Source organism: Phyllobates terribilis, unplaced genomic scaffold, assembly GCF_046119375.1.
Source record: "Phyllobates terribilis strain yellow unplaced genomic scaffold, ASM4611937v1 Scaffold_4__5_contigs__length_816908805, whole genome shotgun sequence".
Classification (NCBI taxonomy): domain Eukaryota; kingdom Metazoa; phylum Chordata; class Amphibia; order Anura; family Dendrobatidae; genus Phyllobates; species Phyllobates terribilis.
Genome location: NW_027362764.1, coordinates 515,718,579 through 515,744,457, shown reverse-complemented (window position 1 = coordinate 515,744,457; position 25,879 = coordinate 515,718,579). Strand labels below are relative to the sequence as shown.

At 46.4% G+C, this 25,879-nt stretch overlaps 1 protein-coding gene across 1 annotated transcript in view; it reads left to right on the top strand.

Moving 5' to 3' along the window:
- Window positions 1-25,135, top strand: part of GPLD1 (glycosylphosphatidylinositol specific phospholipase D1) — an 87,893-nt gene extending 62,758 nt beyond the window's left edge. The window contains exons 21-25 of the mRNA XM_073678851.1: window positions 19,436-19,612; window positions 22,873-23,033; window positions 23,514-23,540; window positions 23,617-23,667; window positions 24,054-25,135. Of these exons, the coding sequence (XP_073534952.1) occupies window positions 19,436-19,612; window positions 22,873-23,033; window positions 23,514-23,540; window positions 23,617-23,667; window positions 24,054-24,134 (497 nt within the window). The 3' untranslated portion in view covers window positions 24,135-25,135. The remainder of the gene's footprint in view (window positions 1-19,435; window positions 19,613-22,872; window positions 23,034-23,513; window positions 23,541-23,616; window positions 23,668-24,053) is intronic.
- Window positions 25,136-25,879: the final 744 nt, after the last annotated feature.

The following is a 25,879-nucleotide window of genomic DNA, read 5'->3' as shown; positions in this document are numbered from 1 at the left end:
TGGAGTTCAACCTCTTAGCTTTGTCATGTATAGGAGGAAACAATCTTTTACGTGACCACAGCTGCGGGACCGAGGGCTGGCTGCACTGCTGACAGAGGGCAATGTAGGGTGAACAGGACAAGCTGCTGAACCGTGAGTGAGGTGCAGGCGGAGATGTTACGGTGGATTGGGTAAGATGTGGTGTGCTCGGTGTTTGAGATCGGTCAAAAACAGCAGGCCTGTCCACTTCCGTTACAGCTCACAGGTTCTCACTCAGCCTGACTGGAGCAGGTAAACAAGTGGAGGTTCTGCGGTCGGAGACCTGCGTGACAACACTTGGCAAGATAACAGAGGAGTAGGAAGAAGCAGCAGATGCGGTTGATGGGGCGGCCGATGGTTGGTGAGGTCTGCTTTTCCGCATTTTATTGCAGTGAGATTACCAGAGTAATGCATGTTGATTGCGCATGTGAAGGTTCATGCATGAAGTATTCAAATTATTGCATTTTTTCCCTCTACTTTTTTTTTTTTCAAAGTTGGCAGATAAAGTGAGTTGGCTCATCCTTTGCGGTGTCAAAAAAGGCCCAGGCTAGGCAACCCTTGCTGCCCCTGCAAGCTGCAGGCCCGTGACCACTGCTGGCCACAGCCACAGTTGTGACTAAGGATGCAGTGCTCTTCGTGGTTGCATCACTCCGTGTCCGTGCCATAGGGTGCAACGTAACCACATCGTCTTCCTCCTCTTCCACCTCCACATATGACTTACTCAGCTGAGTGCCTCTAGGTTCACACCAAGTGGGATCTACAACCTCATCATCATCCCCTCTGTTCTCCCATTCCTTGCCCCGAGAGTCACCTTCCTCCTCTTCCTGCCCTGACAGCACACTGCAGTCGCTTGAGCCTCAGTTATCTGAGTCTCATAAGGATCACCTCCCCCCAGGGTTAACGTCTGGTGATGAGGGTCAGGATGCTACTCGGGCCCTACTTCATCCTGCCCCGGATCCTAAAAAATTTTGGGCATCGGTGCAGATGCTTTCCTCCTCTTGAGTCTGTGAATCTTTGGAGCCGACTTCTGATGCCCATGGCATAGAATGTGAGAACAGCTCTGCAGACTCACCCATCTGTGGTTCTCTACAGTCAGTTGGGCGGTTGGAGAGTTGTGACGTGGAGGGAAACAGGTGTAATTGGGGTGCCAACTCTGAGGACTGTACTGAGCGTGATGTTGAGGTGGAGGAAGAGAAGGAGAGGCCTCTTGATGCAGTGCTTGCCATCCACTGGAGCACATGCTCTTTCTGGCCCTCATCTACAAGACGTACCACTGTGCGGCTGCCTAAGAAAGGGAGTGGAGTAGTCTGTCCAGTAACAGAAGTTGTCATTTGTGTTTGGATAGGACGTGACGGTGTTGGTTCACTAGTGCATTCACTAACATAACCATCTACCCCACGTATACCTTGAACACCAAGCCTATTCCCCCTTCTACCATGACCTCGCTTTTCCCCACTCATGTTGCTCATATAGTGTGGTTGGAACATGCTATTAGCAACAAAAAATTTGTTTTTTTTCTGTTGATGAGGCCTGTATTAAATAGAATATATGCTCCAAATAATTTCAAGCTGAGATCTCCCCTGCTGTATCACGTTAATAACAGAATAAATTATTATTTTTTTACTGTGGATGAGGCCTGTATTAAATAGAATATATGCTCCAAACAATTTCAGACTTAGATCTGGCCTACTGTATCACGTTAGTAACAGAAAAAAATAGATTTTTTTACTCTGAACGAGCTCTGCATACAGCTGAATTTCACCCCCACAAAATGACAAACTGAGTTATGGAGTGCTGTATCACGTTAGTAACAGGAAAAAATAGATTTTTAAAGGTGTATGGAGTACAATAGAAGCAGTGCACAACAGAGTTCTATATTGAAATGTGCCCTGCTGTCTTTGTCTGGACCTCACTAATGGCACAAAAAAAAAAAACGGCTGGAAGGTCGATTTCACAGCCACACAGGACCCTATCTATCTAAACTATGTGACTTGGAAGCAACCGCCAAGCTAACGATCTAAACACACTCAGTATGCAGGAGCAGACCAGGAGCAGCCTCTCTGACCTGTTATACTCACAAAACGGAGCTAAAAGAACATGTCTGCTCTTTATATAGAGAGGGACATGTGATTTCAGCAGCCAATGGATGGTTCTTGCGCCCTCATTGGCTAGCGGCAATTTGCACACATAAAGTTAGGGGGAAAAAATTAGATTACAAGCACGCCGCTCCTCTGACCTCTCCCCACCCTCTCCCCCCCTCCACATCCACCCCCGTTCATCATACAACACCACTATCCTAGTCAAAGTGATAAAAATACCGTAGTTGAAACGCAATCATTTCCCGCACTTTTACCGAACTTTGCTGATTTTAAGTAAAAACCCTCAGGTGACTGATCACAAATCCGAATGTGCAATGTTTGTGCCGAATTTGAAATTGGAGAACGTTTTTCGAACATGTTCACTTATCTCTAGTTATGACGGCAAGTTTAAATGAGGAGGGGAAAATACCAAAAGAAAGAGAGAGGTTAAATATTTTAGATTAGTGGGTAGTGACAACTGTGGAGAGAGACTGAAGGAAGTATAAGGTCATCGATGCAGGTTGTAAAGCGAGAAAAAGCAAGGAGCCTGGTAACTTCCTCTTCTGTGACAAGTTCAAAGGTGGAAAGTGAATTTAATGTGCAGGAGGGAAGGGCATCCAAGCTCTGAGGGTATTGGGCAAAAATGTCCTGATGGATATGGTTGATTTTTTTCTTGGAAGTTAGTGGTCAGATCGTAAGCACTGAGGATTGTGACGGGGGCCTGTACTTTAGGGCTCAGAAGTGAGTTGAAAGTTCTTGAAGAGTCGTTTTAGATTGTTGGATAGTGATGTGATGAGGATGGTAAAGTAGGCTTGTTGTCCAGATGGAGAGCAGAGTTGTAAGTTTTAAGCACAAACTAATAGTGGATGAAGTCTTCTGCTGAAAATAGTTTTCTCCAGACGCTCGGCACACCTAGAGCACCGCTGGAGAAAACATGTTCACAGCTTGTGCCAGGGTTGCCACTGTCTGTTGTGTCAGGTAGAGGGCGCTGTTTCATCCAGGGCATTTTCCAATGTCTTATTGTATTGTGAAAATGCTAAGTCTGGATAGGAGAGAGATCGGAGCGAAGGATGGCTGTAGATTGTTCAAAAGTTGCTGGTTATTGATGGCACGTAGATTTCAGTATGTCTGGTAAGTTGGGGTGTCCTATGTGGTGAGACAGTTTCTTGGCAGAGAAAGAAAGAAGGTTGTGGTCAGAGAGTGGTAGAGCGGATTTAGTAAAGTCATGCACTGAGCAGTGCCAGAAGAAGACCAGGACTAATGTATTCCTATCTTCAAGTGTAGGACAGTTAATAAATTGTGAAAAACTTAAAAAGGAATTTAGAGAAAGAAGATGAGTAGCAGATGCAGAGAGTGGATAATCAAGGAGGATGTTAAAGTCACCCATGATGAGAGTCGGAATATTACAGGATAGGAATTGTGGAAGCCAGGTGGCAAAAGTAATCAAGGAACTGGTTGGTTTTGCCTGGGGCGTGATACACAACTGGCACTTGCAGAGATAAGGGTTTGAAGAGTCTAATGGTATGGACCTCAAAGGAAGAAACATAAGCGAGGGTACTGGGGGGATAACTTAGAAAGCACATTGTGATGAAAGGATCAGACCAATGCCTTCACCTTGTCTGCTCTCAGGTCTGGAGGTATTTGAAAATTGTAGGCCACCATACAAGAGAGCAGTGGTGGTAGTGTCCAACTGCTGGATCCAGGTTTCAGTGAGAGCCAGAAGGTTAAGGGAATTTGAAAGGAAAAAGTGGTGGATGTGTGGGGGAATTTGTTGCACATTACCCATGAGTTACAGAGAGCACAATTAAAAGAGACAGGAGAAGGCATACACTAAATGTTGATAACATTAGCAGTATTTATATGTGTAGCAGGAAGAAAGTTATATTTACTAGTGGAAGGAGGGCCAGGGTTAGGAGAGATGTCACCAGTGACTAGGAGAAGAATAAAGAGAAAGAGCAGATGGTTCTATGGTTTGTGTGAAAGTTTCTTGCACTCAAAAATGAGCAGTGCCTGAGCGCTGTACATGGTAGAGGGGAAGAGAGATGGACTGATGTTAAGAGAGTGCAGAGCGTTTAAAAGGGCGATAGTTGAGAAAGAAAGCAGCAGCTAGGATATAGATGAAGCAAAGAGATATGGGAAATAAATAATGCAGTACAATTGAACAAAAAAAAGTATGTTTGTTTGAATATCTGGCATAACCTACCTGTCTCCTGCCCTGTCCAACTGCCATGTTTAACAGCTGTGCACTTCGAAAGATATTGCACACTAACACATATGTATCCAGCACATGTGTTTCCCCTAGGCCACATCTGAATATGACGCGCCCAGGGGATGGGGACGACTCGGCGCCCGGGCCTTGTTGTTGCCTGATCTTGGGGGATGTCGCGGTGGTCGGCTCCCGGGCCCGTACCCTGGGGTCACTCTTTAAAAGAAGGGGGGAAGTTATATGGGATAGGGGAATGTTTGTGACGCCACCCGTGGTGTCTGGTGATGATCACCAGCGCTACAACAGTCCTCTGAGGCCGGTGTTTAGGCAGCTTAGTTGGTACGACTCCCCACAGGTGGAGCGGGGCCTCAGGGCAGCGTAAGTGTAGGGATGCAGGACAGAGGGGACCCAGCCGGGTCAGAGGAGGAATAGGCACACACACGACAGTTCACTTCAGTACCTTTACTGGTGGTGTTTGTGGCACGGTCCAGAGTACTTCAGGGTGAAGGGTGCATATCAGGACTCTCCCCAGTGAGCGGGTGTGGGGCCTCCTGTTTCTTGCCTTTCCTCGATAAGTATCTGACCTGCCTGGAGCTAGGCCTAACTTGGTCTCTGTCTTGCACCTGCTGACCTGGTGGTAGGGCCTTCTGTTGGAGATCACACTCCCTGGTCTCTTGGGCCTCCGTGACTCCTGATCCTGGTATAACAGTCAGCTTTTTGGTGTTCCTGGGACATATAGTTCTCCAGGGGTTCCGGTTATTCCTGCTGGGGATATAGGCCCCCCTGTAGGCGGGGACCCAGTGTCCGGTAAATGGTTTTGGGGTGAGCTGGTTAAGCTCCTCTGCCCCCTATGTTGCTCTCTTTCCACTCGCCTTCGCCCACGCTCGGGGCCCTCACTAGCTTCACACTGCAGCAGGCACACTGCGCTTCGCCGCTCTTTTGGCATCGGCACGCCCTAAGCTCACTAATCTGAGCTCACTGAGTCTGAACTGACCTGACAACCTCTCTGGCTGCAGCAGACTTCACACAGACTTCACTCTCTGTGGACTCCAGACTTCAGACTCTGCTGCCTAGCTCCACCTTCCCTTTTTATATCCCTAATGGGCTCCCTCTGCTGGTCTGAGGTGGAAGGTGGAGGTGTGTGAATGCTATGAGGGCCTCTTGTGGAGGAATCCGTCCATGTACCCCTCTGGGATCTGTGGCACCAATGCGCAGCAGGGCGCCACATTCCCCCCTAGCAAAGCTCAGTACTCCCGGACTGAAGTAATTTTTATAACAGGCGACAACAATAACTCTTCCCTTTATGGGAGGCACTTTTATTGAACGTTACATATAAAACATTAGAGATAATAAATAGATATGTACAATACAATAAGCAACCTCAGAATTCAAGTCTCTTCCTGTGAGGTCCCCTGACAGGGTGTCCTTCTCACAGGTTAAAGTACTTGGTAACTTGAGGGACCTGTCCAAAGCAAACCCTTCACGTAGGCCCTGGGGTGGCTGCAGGGCATGGCGATCCTGAGTTGGACCTCCACTTGTGCCACACCAGACAGGTTTTTGTTCTGAGGTCACCTAAAGGGGCACTTCAGGGAGTGCAATTATTTTCAGTAAACAGTTTTTGGGCTGCACACAGTCCTCAGCCACAAAGTTCTTTATGTACCCTTACGGGTAACTAGAGATAACAAGGGAAGTGTCCATATCACTTAAATAGTCCATTATAAAGCAAAACACAAGTTAAGAAATTCATACATGAAAATACACAATATAATGCCCCGGGGGCAACTATTTACACTGTCAGAGTTTCCTTCTCTATTCTCTGTATCTGACAGGGGTCTGACCTCGTGTGCTACGTGTCGACCTGCGTAGTACAGGGAGTGTGGATGGTATCTGTGTCTGCACCGTCTGCTACCCTGTCAGTTCTACGTGTGGGTAGATTGTAAAACTGCCTTAACCTCTCTATGGGACTGGCAAGTCTACCATTGGCTGGGCCTTCTTGCTCTGCTCCAACCGGGGATCCTTCTCCCGGGGATGATTCTTGAGCAGGCTCTTCTGAAGTACTTACAGGTTATACTTGCTGTGGAGGGTCTTCTGGCTGTTGAAAGAAGTGGATCACACGTATTATTACTGCTCCTCCTAGTTGAGGCCAATCTGCCGGGAAATCTCCTAAGTCAGTATGGAGTACTGCTTCTTTAGGCTCCTCCGGTACGGTGAGAGGCACTTCTTCTTGGGGCTTTAGTAGGTCTGGACACAACTTCAGATGGTCTCTAGATACCGTTGCAGTCGTTATTCCTCCGTCTTTGCTAATCAAACAGGTCTTCCTGTTATCAAATCTTGAATTTAACACAGTGTAGGGTTCTCTTTCCCACTGGTCATCAAGTTTGTGGTTTCTCCTTTTCCTCTTTAACACCACTTCTCCTGGTGTGAAGGGTTCTGCGGGCGCACTTTTATTGTAGTGGGCTTCCTGCTTGTCCCTTACCCGAGTGAGACTGTCTTCGACACAGGCCTGTACTCTTCTGTACTGCTCCTTTCTGGTCGTGTCCCAGTCCTCAGTGGACATATCTGCCTCTGGTTCTACTACACCAAGCTCCAGGTCCATGGGCAACTTCCCGGGTCTTGCCCGCATGAGATATGCTAGAGTACAATTGGTGGAACTCACAGGTATGTGGTTGTACAGATCTACCAGGTCAGGTAGTAGGTCTGGCCACTGATTCTCTCCTCTAGTGGTAAGGTCTTCAGCAGGTTGATGACGATGTTATTCATCTTTTCACAGAGACCGTTGGTTTGGGGGTGGTACGGGGTAGTCCGGATCTTTTTACACCCGTACAGATGGCAGAACTCCTTGAGCAGTTCAGCTTCAAAGGCTGAGCCTTGATCTGTCAGCACCTGCTCCGGGTATCCATGGGGCCTGCAGAAGTACGCCTGGAACGTCTTCACCACAGTTTCTGCCGTCAGATCCTTGACGGGGGCGACCACCAGGAACCGGGAGTAGTGATCCATCATGGTCAGGGCATAGGAATATCCTGACCTGCTGGGTGACATCTTGACATGATCCAGGGCCACGATCTCCAAGGGATGAGTCATCTTGATGGGTTGCAGGGGTGCCTTCTGGCTGCTGTAGTCTTTTCTTCTGAGGCTACAGGGTCCACAATTCCGGCACCACCTCTCAATGGAACTGCGCATTCTTACCCAATAAAACCGACACTTCAGCAGGGTTTCTAGCTTCTTCCAGCCAAAGTGCCCCACCTGATCGTGGTAGGCTTCCAACACCATCTGGAAGTCTGTCTTGGGCACCACTATCTGCCATACCATCTCATGGGTTTTAGGGTTGACGTACCTACGGCACAGTTTCTCTCTATAGATGAAAAACCGGCTCTTCTCATTCCACAGCTGCTTGGCTTGTAGAGACGCGTCCTTCTCCAGGGAGGAACCTTCCTGGGTTATCAGCTCTTTGATACGGCTGACAACCGGGTCGCTGTCCTGGGTCTCCTTCCAGCTGTGGTGAGGCATGGGGTTTAACATTTTACCGCTATGCCTCCTGGAGGCTCGTTGCTCGTGGACCACTCCATTACGGTGGAAGGCAGGTAGCTCAATCTCCTCCAGGTCATCCACTTCTTCTTCAGTGTCCGACTGGTGAGGCATCCTGGACAGAGCATCGGCGTTGGCGTTCTTGCGTCCCGCCCGGTACTTAATAGTGAATTGGTAGTTTGACAGCCGAGCCATCCATCGTTGCTCCATGGCTCCTAACTTGGCTGTTTCTAGATGAGTCAAGGGGTTGTTATCAGTGAAGGCAGTGAACTTACTGGAGGCTAGGTAGTGCTTGAACCGCTCGGTGATGGCCCAGACCAGGGCCAGGAACTCCAACTTGAAGCTGCTATAGTTCTCTGGGTTCCTCTCGGTCGGGCGGAGCTTACTGCTTGCATAGGCGATCACCTTCTCTTTGCCATTCTGCTTCTGACTCAGTACAGCTCCTAATCCTTCAATGCTGGCATCAGTGTACAGCAGGAACGGTTGGCTGTAGTCAGGGTAGGCTAGGATCTCTTCGCCGGTCAGGATCTCCTTCATCACCTCAAAGGATTCAGCTTGCTCCTTACCCCACTGGAACGGGGGGTTTCTGCCTCTCCCGGACTGTCCTACCAGGAGATCTTGCAAAGACGCCGCTTTCTTGGTGTAGTCCTTCACAAACCTCCGGCAATACCCGACTAGTCACAGGAACTGACGTACCTCCTTGAAGCTCTTTGGCTCCGGCCATTTCGGGATGGCAGTAACCTTCTCTGGCTCTGGTGCTACTCCCTCTGGAATAACGATGTGCCCCAGGTACTGTACCTTTCGCTTGAGCAGGTGGCACTTTGAGGGCTTCAGCTTCATCCCATACCGGGACAGCGGCTCAAATACCTCCGCCAGGTGCTTCAAGTGGTCCTCATACGTTTTGGAGTATACTATCACGTAGTCCAGGTATAGTAGTACAGTCTCGAAGTTGCGGTGTCCCAGGCAGCACTCCATCAATCTCTGGAAAATTCCGGCGGCGTTGCAGAGTCCAAACGGCATACTATTGAACTCGCAAAGTCTCATTGGGGTGGTGAAGGCCGTCTTCTCCCGATCCTCCTCAGCAACAGCTACTTGCCAGTACCCACTAGTGAGGTCAAGGGTGGAGAAGTAATTTGCAGACTTCAAGGCAGCCAGGGATTCCTCTATACGTGGTAAAGGGTATGCATCTTTATGTGTAATGCGATTTACTTGTCTGTAATCTACACACATTCTCATGCTTCCGTCCTTTTTCCTGACTAGCACTAGGGGAGCTGCCCAGGGACTACAACTATCCCTTACTACCCCTGCCTTCTTCATGTCGTGCAACATCTCCTTCGCCTTCTGGTAGTGTGCTGGTGGTATAGGCCTGTAACGCTTCTTTGATGGGTGGATGGTCACCTGTGGGGATATGGTGTTGAACCCCCTTAATCCTCCCAAAGTCAAGTGGGTGCTTACTGAATACCTGCGCGTATTCCTGAACCACCCGGTGTACACCCTGCTTCTGATGGGCAGAAGTGGTGTCTGTCCCAACATGGAGCTGTTGACACCAATCCTCCACCTGGGTTCCCGGGTCATTACCCTCCACTTCGTCTGGTGAGGTTAAGGACTCCGCCGTGTGTATGGAGTTGTTATTTACTGTGTACAGTTTGGCAACAGTGGCGTAGCGTGGAAATCTAACCTCGTCCTCCCCATAGTTTAGGAGACGGATGAGCACCCTCCCATTGTGTACATCCACTACCCCCCTATCAGTTAAGAGTGTAGGTCTATGCTCCAAGCTAAGGGGCTCTACTACCGCCTGATAGCTCCGTCCTTTGAGACCTATTGCTGCCCTACACCAAATCAGCATTTCACTTATCAGGGGAATCACAATGGGTACCGGGCCTGTCACCCGTACATTACCAATTTCACTGCCTGTTAGCTTTACCTGTTGCTGGTACATAAGGGCTCGGATCTCTTTCTGGAGCGCCCTTCTCTGCCCTGGTCTGGCAGTGTCAGCTATCTGTTGGAGCAAGAACAACACTTCTCCCAAGAAGTTACTAACAATATTCGTGCCAAGTACCATATACAAGTCTGTATCATCAGGATTAGTCTCTACTACAATTAGTCCCTGGTCCTTCAGTTCCACTCTTCCCACCTTTACTGCCACATCCTTAACCCCGACTAAGTTAAGGGGGAGGCCGTTTGAGGCATACATGGAAAGATCTGGATCTGGTGGGTGAAGTTAGTCTATGGACCAGAACCTTTTGTAGAGGACATCAGGCATGATGGTTACCTGAGATCCTGTGTCCAGCAGAGCAGGTGTCACGATGCCGTCCAGTACGATGGACAGGAAAGGTCTTCCTCCCACGAACCTGCGCTACCAGTTTGATGGGCCTGAGGGGTCTACTCCTGGGTGTCGGCCCTCGGCCCCAGGGTTTGCCCATTTAAAGGACAGCTCCAAACGGCGTGACCGGTCTTGTGGCAGCGGTGGCAGACAGGGTCCTTCGGCGGGCGGCGTTGGTCACTGGGGTGGCATTGTCCTCCTCCTCCTTCTCATCCAGGGGACATCCTCAGGGCTGTCGGCTAGCAGGATCCTTCCTTCCTCCTCGGGATCCGTCCACAGCTGCAGGGCACTCAGTACAGTGGTCAGGGTTTTGCTCAACTGACGCACTTCAGAGTGCAGGCTGTGCAGCTCACTAGGGGACGTTGCTTGCACCTTGGCTTCAGCAGCCACCGGGGAAAAGGTGGATGCTGCGGGCACTGGGGTGGCCCCACCCTGGTAACATTGGATAGCAGTTATTTCCAGGGGCTGCAGTCCTTTTATAGCCATGTCTTTAAGGGTGTCAAAGGTGGTATCTGGATGATCCAGGGACCACCAACGCACAGTCCTGCTCTCCTCTTGAGACCTCAGTCCCCGGATAAACTGTTCCTTCAGCATTTTATTTTCATCATCGATGCTGGTTAGACTAACCTGTTACAGAGCTCGCAGGGCCCCTTGTAAACACCAGGCATGGTCCTGAACACTGTCCTCCGGTTGCTGAGAGCAGTTGTAGAACCTCATCCGGAGGTCTGTCTCAGTACGATTCTCAAAGACAGTCTGTGACTTTTTAAAGATTGCGGACACTGACTCCTGGTCTGCAGCCGACCAGGTTTCTACTTCTCGCTCCGCAGCACCAGTCAATTGTCCCAATACAACAGCGGCTCTTTGCTTGCCTGTCATAGAGTACATGTCCAGTATACCGCATATTTTCCTTTTGAATCCAGACAGGGTATCTGGTTTGCCGCTGTACTGGGGGAGCCACTTCGCTCCAGGGATGTACGGTAGGGCCATGGGTATGACAGGGGTTACAAGCCTTGCTGGTGGAGTGGCTGCTCTGGCCTGCTCGGCGCCGAGCGCGGGTTGATCATCAGGGCGGTTAACCGGTACTCCAGCGTTGTGCTGTTCTTCGGACATTCTGGCGCCCCCCTAGCGAACCATGGCCTACCTTCTTTTCTTTTCTTCCGGTAGGCTGCAGCTCCGCAGGTGACGCTCTTCCTTCAGGACCTTGCGTCGCTTGCGTCCTACATCAGAGAGTTCACCGGGGCTCCTTCCAGGGCCTGGCGCTTTCTGGTTTGATGTTGAGGCGTGGGGCGTGTCCGAGGCTTCGCGCACTTTAACAGGTACGCCTCTCAGTTTCCCACGGTTACGCCCTTCTTCCCGCTCGGCGGCACAACAATGGCGGCGATCTTCGCCACAGTTAAATACACAGTTCTGATTAAAGGAGCACAGGACCCGGTGGCAATGCGCATAACACTCCGTCGTTGCAACGGGTACGGAATCCTGTTCGTGACGCCAGGAAGAGGTGACGCGCCCAGGGGATGGGGACGACTCGGCGCCCGGGTCTTGTTGTTGCCTGATCTTGGGGGATGTCGTGGTGGTCGGCTCCCGGGCCCGTACCCTGGGGTCACTCTTTAAAAGAAGGGGGGAAGTTATGTGGGATAGGGGAATGTTCGTGACTCCACCCGTGGTGTCTGGTGATGATCGCCAGCGCTGCAACAGTCCTCTGAGGCCGGTGTTTAGGCATCTTAGTTGGTACGACTCCCCACAGGTGGAGCGGGGCCTCAGGGCAGCGTAAGTGTAGGGATGCAGGACAGAGGGGACCCAGCCGGGTCAGAGGAGGAATAGGCACACACACGACAGTTCACTTCAGTACCTTTACTGGTGGTGTTTGTGGCACGGTCCAGAGTACTTCAGGGTGAAGGGTGCATATCAGGACTCTCCCCAGTGAGCGGGTGTGGGGCCTCCTGTTTCTTGCCTTTCCTCGATAAGTATCTGACCTGCCTGGAGCTAGGCCTAACTTGGTCTCTGTCTTGCACCTGCTGACCTGGTGGTAGGGCCTTCTGTTGGAGATCACACTCCCTGGTCTCTTGGGTCTCCGTGACTCTTGACCCTGGTATAACAGTCAGCTTTTTGGTGTTCCTGGGACATATAGTTCTCCAGGGGTTCCGGTTATTCCTGCTGGGGATATAGGCCCCCCTGTAGGCGGGGACCCGGTGTACGGTAAATGGTTTTGGGGTGAGCAGGTTAAGCTCCTCTGCCCCCTATGTTGCTCTCTTTCCACTCGCCTTCGGCCACGCTCGGGGCCCTCACTAGGCTTCACACTGCAGCAGGCACACTGCGCTTCGCCGCTCTTTTGGCGTCGGCACGCCCTAAGCTCACTAATCTGAGCTCACTGAGTCTGAACTGACCTGACAACCTCTCTGGCTGCAGCAGACTTCACACAGACTTCACTCTCTGTGGACTCCAGACTTCAGACTCTGCTGCCTAGCTCCACCTTCCCTTTTTATAGCCCTAACAGGCTCCCTCTGCTGGTCTGAGGTGGAAGATGGAGGTGTGTGAATGCTATGAGGGCCTCTTGTGGAGGAATCCGTCCATGCACCCCTCTGGGATCTGTGGCACCAATGCGCAGCAGGGTGCCACATTTATATGGGAAAAAATCTGCTAAGATCTATGCTCAGTTTACCTAGCTAAAAAATTTATCAAATAACTAAACACAAGAACAGGCCATGCTTTGCAAGATAAAAAACACCCATCCTGGGCAGAAAAAAACATAAAAAGTGAAGTGATTGAAATCACTTTTAACATTTGCAAACAGACACAAGAACAATTAATACAAACATGAATCTTGCAATAAATAACAAGGGGAGATGTTAACACGTATCAGAATCTGTGAGTATGTACCAAACAAGAATCTTGTCTCAATATCAATTGACAATATAGGACCGATTCATTATTGTATTTATGTCTTATTTTGTCTAGATTTGGGTGTTTTTTTGTTTGTAAATCAATTTCGCCTATTTTTTTTTTAACTTAAGCCATTTTTAAAGTCTGTTTCATTTGATCGCCTATTTTTTTTCCATGTTTACCACTGTGGGCTGAGTGTAGGGTTTCTAGATGTTTTTGCTTAATTCATCATTTGCAATTTTTCACAAAGCCGAAACATTTGTCACAGATGTATTTCATTTCCCCGTGGAGTGATTTTATGTATGCAAAGTATTTTGGCACAATATTTAGCAAAATGTGCGACTGTGTCCTAAAAAGTTTTAAAAAAAGATTAAAGATAAAAATAAAGACCATTTGTGGTTGCGTAGAAATTCATGATCTATGTGCATCATTTTGAAAGTTTTGGCGCAAAAAACGATGAATACTACAAAGCATAAACAAAAATAAATGACTTAAAAACCACACAAATGAAGAATTGAAGCCTGTGTGTTTTTCAGATGAATACGCCATTGTTAAGGATCAAATGTAGTATGCACAAAGCCTGATGAAAATAATTAAGGTATACTACATACAGTGAAGGAAATAATTATTTGATCCCTTGCTGTTTTTGTAAGTTTGTCCATTGACAAAGACATGAACAGTCTATAATTTTAAGGGTAGGTTAATTTTAACATTGAGAGAATATCCCCCAAAAAATCAAGAAAATCACTTTGTATAAATTAGATACATTTATTTGCATTTTGCAGTGAGAAATAAGTATTTGATTCCTCTGGCAAACAACACTTAACACTTGGTGGCAAAACCCTTATTGGCAAGCACAGCAGTCAGACGTTTTTTATAGTTGATGATGAGGGTTGCGCACATGTCAGGAGGAATTTTGGTCCATTCCTCTTTGCAGATCATCTTTAAATCATTCAGATTTTGAGGCTGTTACTTGGCAACTCGGAGTTTCAACTCCCTCCATAAGTTTTCTATGGGATTAAGGTCTGGAGACTGGCTAGGCCACTCCATGGCCTTAATGTGCTTCTTTTTGAGCCACTCCTTTGTTGCCTTGGCAGTATGTTTTGGGTCATAGTCTTTCTGGAAGACCCAGCCACGGCCCATTTTTAATGTCCTGGAGGAGGGAAGGAGGTTGTCACTCAGGATTTTACAGTACATGGCTCCATCCATTCTCCCATTGATGCGGTGAAGTAGTCCTGTGCCCTTAGCAGAGAATCACCCCCAAAACATAATGTTTCCACCTCCTTGCTTGATAGTGGGGACTGTGTTCTTTGGGTCATTATTTCAGTTGTTTCACACTTTTTTGTTAAGTATATAATTCCACATGTGTTAATTCATAGTTTTGATGCCTTCAGTGTGAATGTACAATTTTCATAGTCATGAAAATACAGAAAAATCTTTAAATGAGAAGGTGTGTCCAAACTTTTGGTCTGTACTGTATATATATATATATATATATATATATATATATATATATATATATATATATATTGCACACTCCATTTTATATTTTGGAGAGCAATGATTGCTCCACAGCCTTTTTTTTAAATACATTTATTATACATTAAAGGGGTTGTCCATTGCTCAGAAAACCCCTTCTGAATCGCTATGCTTACACTCAGTATACTCAACTCTGGTGCCGGCGCCGTTCCAGCGGTGTTGACACTGGCTCTCCTGGGGCTCACATCAGTGTTTTATGTCACACAATCACTGCAGCCAATCACTCTCCTCTCCTATGGACGGAACTGAAATCCGGAGTAAGGGGCAGCAGCGGCACTTACTTCCTCTGGATATTTTAATTTGTCCGGAGGAGAGGAGAGTGAAGTCAGCGCTGATTGACCGGAGGGATTGCGTGACATAATGTCCCGTGAGCCCCGAGGGAGTCACTGGCACCGGAGGGAGTATAATTATTATTTTATGGGAGGGAGGGGAACAGAGTTTCAGAAAGGGTTTTCTGAGTAGTGGACAACTCCTTTAAATAAAATATAGAATAGTAAGAGTAATTACAACATAAAAAAACAGAAGGCATACCTCATCATTAAAAGGTGCTGTGCATTACTTTACTACTGTTAATACTGATAGACTATCTTTAACATAGTTAAGCAAAACCAGATCACCGAACACCCCCACTGATCAGTTGTTCTAGGTATCGATAGCAGCTGGATGTGATCAATTAAAGAAGCACTCCCATCAACATTTTTATCCTCTTAATACATTGCAATCATTATATTATATAGCGCTGTACACTTTAATTGCTCATTTTGCCTTTCTACCCAGTTAATTCTTCTGTTTTCCATTAGGTTGATCACATCATGTGATTAAAAACTGACTAGCTGAATCCTTCTAAGCTCTATGTAGAAACAGTAGGCCAATTTACCCTGTATGACTCATAAGTCACAGCAAAAGTCCCTGGCAGGGGGAGAAGGGAGCAGCTGGGTCAGGAGTTGAGGAAGGGAATGATATATGCAGGCAGGGCCAACATTAGGGCAGGGCAGATTAGGCATCTGCCTAGGGCCCCCCCTCCCTGGGGGCCCCCAGTGGCTACAGCAGGAGCTTCACTGATAATAGCATTATCACTAGTGAAGGATCCGATGTAGAGACTGGTTGATGACCTGTAGTGACATCATGATCATGTGACCATGATATCACTGCAGGCCTTGCAGTCTGAAGAGCTTCAGGACCTTTCGTGAAGGTGTGCAGTGAAGGACAAAAGCAGCGGCCACTGAACCTCCCCCATCAGAGTGATAGAAGTGCTCACTGCCAATGCTCCGGTCCTCCTGCACAGACCCTGAGGGGGAGGGAGAGCCAGAGACCCTGCACCTACCGAGTTGAGCTGCCAGATAAGTTTTCCTGTGTCCAACTGTGTGCTGTGCTGCTCCTGCCAGCCTCCTTCTGCTCCTGTCAGCCTCCACCTGCTCCTGTCAGCCTCCTTCTGCTCCTGTCAGCCTCCACCTGCTCCTGTCAGCCTCCTTCTGCTCCTGTCAGCCTCCTCCTGCTCCTATCAGCCGCCTCCTGCCAGCCTCCTTCTGCTCCTGTCAGCCTCCTCCTGCTCCTGTCAGCCTCCTCCTGCTCCTGTCAGCTGCCTCCTGCTCCTGTCAGCCTCCTTCTGCTCCTGTCAGCCTCCACCTGCTCCTGTCAGCCGCCTCCTGCTCCTGTCAGCCTCCACCTGCTCCTGTCAGCCTCCTCCTGCTCCTGTCAGCCTCCTCCTGCTCCTGTCAGCCGCCTCCTGCCAGCCTCCTTCTGCTCCTGTCAGCCTCCACTTGCTCCTGTCAGCCTCCTCCTGCTCCTGTCAGCCGCCTCCTGCTCCTGTCAGCCGCCTCCTGCTCCTGTCAGCCTCCTTCTGCTCCTGTCAGCCTCCACCTGCTCCTGTCAGCCGCCTCCTGCTCCTGTCAGCCTCCACCTGCTCCTGTCAGCCTCCTCCTGCTCCTGTCAGCCTCCTCCTGCTCCTGTCAGCTGCCTCCTGCTCCTGTCAGCCTCCTTCTGCTCCTGTCAGCCTCCACCTGCTCCTGTCAGCCGCCTCCTGCTCCTGTCAGCCTCCTCCTGCTCCTGTCAGCCTCCTACTGCTCCTGTCAGCCTCCTCCTGTTCCTGTCAGCCTCCTCCTGCTCCTGTCAGCCTCCTCCTGCTCCTGTCAGCCTCCACCTGCTCCTGTCAGCCGCCTCCTGCTCCTGTCAGCCTCCACCTGCTCCTGTCAGCCTCCTCCTGCTCCTGTCAGCCTCCTCCTGCTCCTGTAAGTCTCCTCCTGCTCCTGTCAGCCTCCTTCTGCTCCTGTCAGCCTCCACCTGCTCCTGTCAGCCTCCTCCTGCTCCTGTCAGCCTCCTCCTGCTCCTGTCAGCCTCCTCCTGCTCCTGTCAGCCTCCTTCTGCTCCTGTCAGCCTCCACCTGCTCCTGTCAGCCACCTCCTGCTCCTGTCAGCCTCCACCTGCTCCTGTCAGCCTCCTCCTGCTCCTGTCAGCCTCCTCCTGCTCCTGTAAGCCTCCACCTGCTCCTGTCAGCCTCCTCCTGCTCCTGTCAGCCTCCTCCTGCTCCTGTAAGCCTCCTCCTGTCAGCCTCCTTCTGCTCCTGTCAGCCTCCACCTGCTCCTGTCAGCCGCCTCCTGCTCCTGTCAGCCTCCACCTGCTCCTGTCAGCCTCCTCCTGCTCCTGTCAGCCTCCTCCTGCTCCTGTCAGCCTCCTCCTGCTCCTGTCAGCCTCCTTCTGCTCCTGTCAGCCTCCACCTGCTCCTGTCAGCCGCCTCCTGCTCCTGTCAGCCGCCTCCTGCTCCTGTCAGCCTCCACCTGCTCCTGTCAGCCTCCTCCTGCTCCTGTCAGCCTCCTCCTGCTCCTGTCAGCCTCCTTCTGCTCCTGTCAGCATCCTCCTGCTCCTGTCAGCCTCCTCCTGCTCCTGTCAGCTCCCAGCAGAGGAGAGGGCAGGGAGGTGTCTGTTGGGACAGTGCTGCTGTGAGCAGAAGCTGCAGCTCATAGTGAGGAACATCTTCATTCCCTTCGGCATAAAGCAGTGTGTGTATGTGAGGTGTTTAGTGTGTGAGGTGTGTGTTGTCTGTGGGAGATTTGTATGTGTTTATATGAATGTTTGTTGTCCTGCATACATGTGCTGTGTGTAATGTGTGTATCTACTGAGCATTTGTTGTGCAGCATGTGTGGGCCGTGTACAAGTGTGCGTATAAGTGTGTGCATGTTTATATATTTTATTGCATTATTCTAACTTGTATATATGTTAATAGTCTATGTAGATGGTCGGGTACAGACACACAGTATGCGTGCGTGCGTGATGCACGTTTATAAATCCCGGCAGTGTGCCCATCATTCTTCCTCAACAGAGGCCCGGAAACAAGCGTCGAACGACTTCAATATTGTCGATCATGTTCATTACGGCCTGAACTCAGTGCACGTAAATACAACCGAAATGTTTGAATGTGATGGTGCAGAATGTCAGCATTTAGGACCCCACATTAAATTTTGCCTAGGGCCCCACTTTGCCTAAAACCGGCCCTGAATGCAGGGATAAGAGACTTCCTGTTTCAACAAAGAGCAGAGAAAAGAGAAGAAATAACTGGGTAGAAAAGCAAAATGAGCAATTGTAAGTGCACAGTTCTATGTAATATGATGATTGCAATATATATTAAGAGGATAAAATCTTTGATAGGAGGAGGGCTTCTTTATGGAGCGGCACATTACAGCTTTGTCAATTGCATAGTGGCCATAGCCGGGTGCTGCACTGCAGTTCACCGCGGTGGCCACTATGCAGTTGATGGAGCTGTACAGTTTGCCATTCTGCTCTACAGCTAAGCACATTTGACCACTGGTGGTGCTGGGTGTCACACCCCCACTGATCTGACACTGAAGATCTATCCTAGACGCCTTTAATCACCTTCTTATCTTGTAGATCGATTTCATATCGTACCGCTCTTCTTCAAAACGTAGTTCATTCCCCACAATGCCATACACGTTTGTAATGGCACAAAACTGTGTGCAATGATGGCATTACTTAGTTATAGATATTTTACTTTTTTTCTTCAAGTTTTTTAATATGACTTTAACCTTATTTCTTGAGGGAATAGTTCATAAGAGGAGCCTTTTTTGCTGCCAAGAGTCTCAAATGTACAGTTTTTGGAGCTACCCGGTCAGTATAATGAAATCTTCACATCCAATAGTCCCACAGCCTTGTTATTAGTAAAGCAAACTGCAAAAAGACAAAAGGTAACAATGACTTTTACTTCAGGGCTATTTAAGCTGTGGATAGAAGTGACATGGAAAACTGTGTTTACATGGTGGTGTTATGTCCCCATAAAAATTAATGATGGCCAAGAAAAAATGTTGAGTTTCATTTGCCTTGACAGTGTCGTCACACAAATGATATAGGCCCTGATTCTTTATTTGCAATTTACCTAAGTTACTTTTCTTTTGCTGAAGTTTTTGGCACCAAATTATTTAAAAGGTTAATGAATTTGGTGTAGAATAAAAATTGCTCTTTATTTTTATCTTGAACTGTGTTTTGTGACTTATTAGTACCAAAAGTCACGAATCTTCTAACAAGTTGCATGTTTGTCTAAGAAATGCACCAAATTGAGAACACCATCGCAAACCTTACTCCTGGCAGGGACTGGAGTGAGATGCGCCAAAAAAATGCAACATTTAGTAAAAGTCTCATTTCATGAATCTGTCTAAAACATCTGGATAAGAAACGTTGTAAAGAAAAAAAAAAACTTAAAAGAGATTAAAAAATGTCACAAATGGTATAGAGAATAAGGCACAAATACTAAGGCCGCTAAAGAAATACAAATTACTCCAGAATGCTGGGGAAACAATGATGATGAATCGGGGCCATAATGTCTACTTTACATCCACGATAGTTCTCTTTGTATTCCAGGCACAATGTCCAAGGTTGTATTTATACGAAGAGAACTGACGCATGCAGGTACAGCAATCATGTATGAACTGAAAGGAAACACTGGGCCATCTCTCCTTGGCACAATGAGGGGAGACAGAGAGTTTTCACATTTTGGAACCAAACTACATTTAAGAGACCTGGATGATGATGGGCTTGGTAAGACTGGACATCTCTTTGTTCTATAGATATCAATAAGGGTGTGTGCAGACGATCCGGAGCTGCTGCGGGTTTGACGCTGGGGACTTATGCAGCATCAAACCCGCAGCGGCCAGCTGTTACAGCATAGTGGATAGGATTTGTACAAATCCCATGTCCACTATGCGTCTCTGTGCCCCTGCGGAAACTGACATGTGGGGCATATTTCCAGACCGCAGCATGTCAATTTCTCCAGCGGGTCTGCATGTAGACCTTCCCCATAGACCTAACCTCTAAGTCCATAGGTTGAAAAAAAAAAAAAAGGCGGAGCTCATTTACATATCCGCAGCGTTGGGGCCGCAGGCTGGAATGCTCGTCTGCACATACCCTCTGGCTATGTTCAGACAGAGTTGTTTATTTAGGCGTTAAAAAAGCTTTTCAAGCAGAAAGCACTTCAGCAAATGCTCCCTTTTTTGGGAGTTTTTTTTCCCAAATTGTTTTTTCTATTATCGCTGCAGTCTTTTGTCAGTGATAAGTTTGGAGAGGATTCCGGGAGGATCCACTTGAAAGAAGTGACATGCACTTTTTTTTTTTTTTCATCAGACATGCAAAGTTTTTTTTTTAAAGCATTCTTTGGAGAGGATTTTTGAATGGATCTGCTCCAAAAAAAAACCTCTCCATCAAAATCCTTGTATGAGCATAGCATAATATGTGCACGCACGTGGAGTTTTTTGTCGAAGATTTTTTTGAGTGTGATCCCTTAACACCGACCCCTCTGAAAAACTGGTTCAAAAACGCTTGAAAGACTCTTCCTATTTATTTCTATTGTAAAATCACTTCATTGTTCATATGTTCAGTCTTGAGAGTTTTTTTTATTATTTTTATTATCTGCTTCAGGTTTTGAAAATCAGCTCGTGGGGAAAAAAAAAGTACATATCATTTTTTTTAAAGTGACTCCTAATGGAATCAGCTCCAAATTAGGCAATGTCCAATTAGAAAGCTGCAAAAAATGCTTAAAGGGAATCGGTCACCACATTTGAGCAATCTGACCTGTAATATTGGCCTACAGTTTATAGACTGCTGAAAGAAGTCCTACCTGTGTCATAATTTATCGCTTCATGCAAAGGAGTTCTACCAGGCTATGGGGTGGATGCTGCTCGGAAAATAACAATGCCTCCTCCTTTCATTACCCTATCTTTCTCCTCTTACATCGTCACTTTGTCCCTGTGACCTCAGGTTTCCCCCTGGAAATCCCGTGCCTACTCATTCCGACTGCTGCCCCCTTCACTGTTCCGCCCTCCTATGGGCTTTGGCTTCACTTTTGTTCTGCGCAGGTGTCGGCAACTCACTGGCACTTCCGCTCCTATTGTTCGCAGGCGCGCAGAGATTGTGCACACCCAACTTCCTTCCTCCCGCCCGCATAGTAATCATGTCATTTTCCTGCTCCACCAACATTTTGGAAAGTGGGCAAAGCTTAGCTGATAGAAGGCATGGGCAAATGCACACAAATAATTCATTATAATTTACACCATGAGTGCCATAAATTATGACAAGTGTACTCCAGTCCCTCACTGGAGTACATTACTTGCAGTGGTGCACTGCAGCTGAAAGTTGCATTAACATTATTAAAATGCACATGCCTTTTAATGAGTTTGGCACAATTTATTCTAGAGCAATCTTCATCAGAACTGGATTACAAAATGTCAGTCTTAATAAATCAGGTCTATAGTGCTGGCCATTCAGCAATTTGAAAAAAAAATGAACGTAACTTTCACACTTGCAGACAAAAAAAAAAAAAAAAATGAAAAGGTGATCGGACAGCAGCCTCAAACACTGCATGGACCGCAGGCAGCTTAAATTAGAGATCAGCTCCCATATTGCAGTAGTGTATGTAATACGCAAACGCTGCAGCCGCCGGGGACAACGCGGCTAGGATAACTAGTCAAAGATGCAGGACTCCGGCACCTACTCAAAAAGGTCGACGTGTTTCTTCTAATGAGTGTATGGTGAACAGGAAGGGCAGAAACTGCCAGGGACCTGCCTCTTGAACTAGCTGTCTGAGTCACGTCACTCCAGCTTTTAAAAGTATGGTTTCAGATTTAAGGAAGCATAAATCAGCTGTCAGGATTTCTCTTAAGTGTTCATCATATTAATAAAATACATCTCCCATGCTAATCAATCAAAACTCACCCAGAGATTTCTCCCTGCAAATGCCCTTTTGGCTTCATTTGGTCAAGTGAGAGCCTTTTACATCCACGGGCATCTAATATTGAGAAGAGCCTTTAGATTTTTAACAAAGCCAATATACCAGTAGCTTCCACTTCAGAACTGAACAATGCCGATGACGTTACTACCCCCATATCCGATGAGACATGTGAATGCTCGGCAGGGATTATGGACGTGTCCTATTTTACTGAACAGTACAACCAAAGAGAGTATACATCCCTTTAGGGATGAGTACATACGTTTTACCAAATTACCCAGAGGGTAAATAAACCCTGATTAAGGGATGTATTAAAACATGACTTTTATTATTAAACTTTTTAAAAGTGGTAATTTAATATTAAAATTACATCAGGTTGTTCATGATATTTCTGGAAAAAATCTTCTCTCTAAAACCTATCTGGTTCATTAATTAATCTGGGTACATACCTGAAATTACAGACTCTAGGATTCATATAGTTCATAAATCAATCAAATCATTTGTCAGTTCAGTACTAACTCCCCTATGCTGCAGTTCATAGGTTAGTTTATCAGGTAGATTTGCTAACTATGATATACACAGATTCCTTGATGCTCTCTAAAACAAACATATAGCCACACCAACAAGTTTCGCCATTACTGGCTTCCTCAGGGGTTGGGGATATAATGCATTTATATTTTACTGAACAGGACACATACACAATACCCACTAATCATACACACGTTTTGGTAGGTGTGTGGGGGTCACACACTTACAAAGCAGAATGACCCCCTTAATCGCCTCTCTATATCGATATATAGATTGGTTGGAAAGGTCTGTCCACCTTTACTTATATTACAGGATGAAGTGTTACCTCTTCAAATCAACATTCATTTCACAAAATAAATTTAAAGCAAGTCTATCAAGTGGTGTGCCATCTTTGTTAGATAATGTCTCTGTTGTTGCCAGTCTATCTGCTCCATACTTTTCTTCTTGGGACCTTTGAACTGAATTTGTTCCAGATCATACAGTACTTACTAGTAGATCCAACAGAACAATGATGAATGGAAATATTTTGACAATGTCATTTCTTTTCCAGATGAAATTATCGTGACCTCACCTTTAAGGACTGGAGACATTACCACAACAATGCTTGGTTCCCAGACTGGTAGAGTTTATATCTACAATGGCAATATCACCTCTACAGGACTGCTGACAGGAACATGCAAGTCGTGGTTTACTCCATGCCCTGATGACTGGGTATGAGAATAAAGCAGTTGGATTTCTGAGGGCACCTGGAATATTCCTCATTAACCCAATCTGTGGGATAAAATGCATAAGGGAATTACTAGAGGTGACTAATCATCGGTCATAAGCTGAGATCACGCTGGCATCATGGTTGCTATTAATTTTCATTTTAATATTTCATAGTTTTTTTTCCAACAAGTACAGACATATCTGCCATTTCCACCATCCAGGGAACTTATTTACCCCAGCAATTTTGACATTAGAACTATAACTGTGGGACAAATGTCTGGGCTTTGATCCTGCTAAAGGTATCGTACCTAAAAGAGTTATGTATCCAATGGGTGATAGTTGGGTCTACATTTCTTCCATAGACGTGCAACAAGTTTAGGCCATCAAACAGCCGCCAAGCATCTACGGCTGCCAGTGTAAACGCACTATTCTACAAATGGCTGTCATTTTGTTCCTAACCATTTCCTTTTCTTCACCCTGTAGGCACAATACGTCCTGGTTTCTCCCGAAGTAAGTATAATACCTGCAAGTACTGCAAGAAAGGCTTGATCTTAAATCTGTATATTAATCTACATCAATATTTTAGGAAAAGGCAAGATTTGGAAGTTCAGTCACCACCATCAAATCAAAGCACAAAGTAGGTCAAGCTTTACCGAACTCATATGGTCATCATGTACATGCCCAGATCTGACAGCTGCTGTGAATTGTTGCAATTTACCAGCACGGTTGATGAATCATATGTAAAAACAAGTGGCAAATGTGAGAAAAATATCATGCAGCTAATTTTTATTATTTCTGATAGCATAGAGGAAAAAGTTACTTGGAGAAGGAACCTTTAGCTTGCTGTACTTTTAAAGAACATTCAACTTAATGAACTACTGCATTGTATATCAGACAATTTATGGGCAAGATTGGTGCAAGGGGCAGCAGACCTGTAGCCACCACTAGAGGGAGCTGACTGCATACAGATTTACAATAGAGTTCAATGGGAACAGTATATACTGAGACATTTAATCTTTTCAGAAACAGGTTGTGGTAGCAGCTGTAAGAAGTTCTAGAAAAGCAAGACTGGCTGGAAGCCTCTACATTTACAATCTCTACTGAATATTCTACACGTCTGGAAAACATGAAAAACTACTTGTAGAGGAAAAGTGATGTAAAAGGACAAATGTTCAAGCTTTTACAATGATCTCATAAATCTATGTAAATATAAGTATATTGAATTTACATTGAGCCTACTTGGAAGTGGACAGATCTGACCAATAAAGAGAACCTGTTTGGTTGGAAATTTTGTGAAATCTATGGGCACTATGTTGAACAGGATAATATGAACATCTTGATATATGGGATTATGGGAAAGATTCACTATAACTCATATCTTATTCATTTAGAGAGCAATTATTAATTTCATTAGTGATCAACATTTGCAAAGTTATGTTTTTTTGCAGCATTCACTACTCTCAAAAAGTTAGGGATATTTGAATTCCCGGAGAAATTTTTTGTAAAATGTAGAACGTTCACGCTACAGTGATATTTTATAATGAAAGTAGGGCATTTAAGTAGAAGCATGGAATGGTGATTTCCTCATCTCAAATAATTTATTGAAACAAAAGCCAACAACAGCGGTGGGTATACTCCAACAAAAAATGTCAATGTCTTAATTACTTGTCATGTGGCCTTGAGCATCAATTACAGCTTAACAACATCTCTTGCTGTTCACAAGTGGAGTTATTGTCTGCTGAGGCATGGCATCCCGCTCTTCTTGAAGGGCGGCCCTCAGGTCATTGAGGTTCTGGGTTACAGAGTTGGAAGCTTCTACACGGTGACTCAGCTGAGTTTGGCATTGCAGTTCAGCTTCTTCCACTTTCAAGCATAGTAGACCATGTGCAATATCAGACAACCTGTAGAGAAGACCGGGACATTTTTTTTATAGTGCAAAGAAGCGGTTGTTTTGTTTGTTACATACGTCATCTTTAGTCCTTTTTTTTTCCCCAAGGGTACCTACTGTTACATAGTGACATGTCAGGAGGTATAATGACTGGGATCCAGGTGCTAAGACCCTGACTGATCCCTAAAGCAAAGGTGCAGAAGAGAGCGTGCATGGGCTCATGTTATTTGTACACTTTAGCCAAACTGACCTTTATTCCTATTTATCAGCAGACTGCACTAAATTAAAACTTTACTTCTGGTATATAGTATTTATTGCTCATGTTTGCATTCTTCATAAAAATTACGTTGTAATAAAGTACATACTTTACATAAAGCTCTTTTCCAAATGTAATAAATAGACAAGTTGTATTAAAATTACACATAAACTACCGTATTTAAAATATTTTTACATGTGAAAGTATATACAATAGATACTAAACATGACAGCACAAACCCATCAAATTTACTGATATAAATCCCTGTACTCATCATAAAGTAATAACTGCATACAGCTTTTAAAAGCAGTAAACAGAAAGTGGTACGAATTAAAGTCGGGAGGCCCCCATATACATCAGATAATCGTCTACTCCCCACAAAATCAATGGGTTTGGATGACTGTCACCTAATGTGGCCACAAAGTGTGCTCAGATGGAACAGATCAGTTGGAGCCTGCACAATCAGCAGAATGGAGAACCTGCAGCTTTCACTGGAGCTTTTTCGCTCCTCTACTTCAATTCTAAGGCCACAGCCCCACTATCAGTATTTGGTCAGTATTTTTTCTTCTCAGGAGCTGGAGCCAAAACCAGGAGAGGAACAATCAGAGAAAAGGTAGAATAGAAACAAGTCACCAATTCTGCATTTATCACCCACTCCTGAGAAAAAATACTGACCAAATACTGATAGTGGGGCCGTGGCCTAAT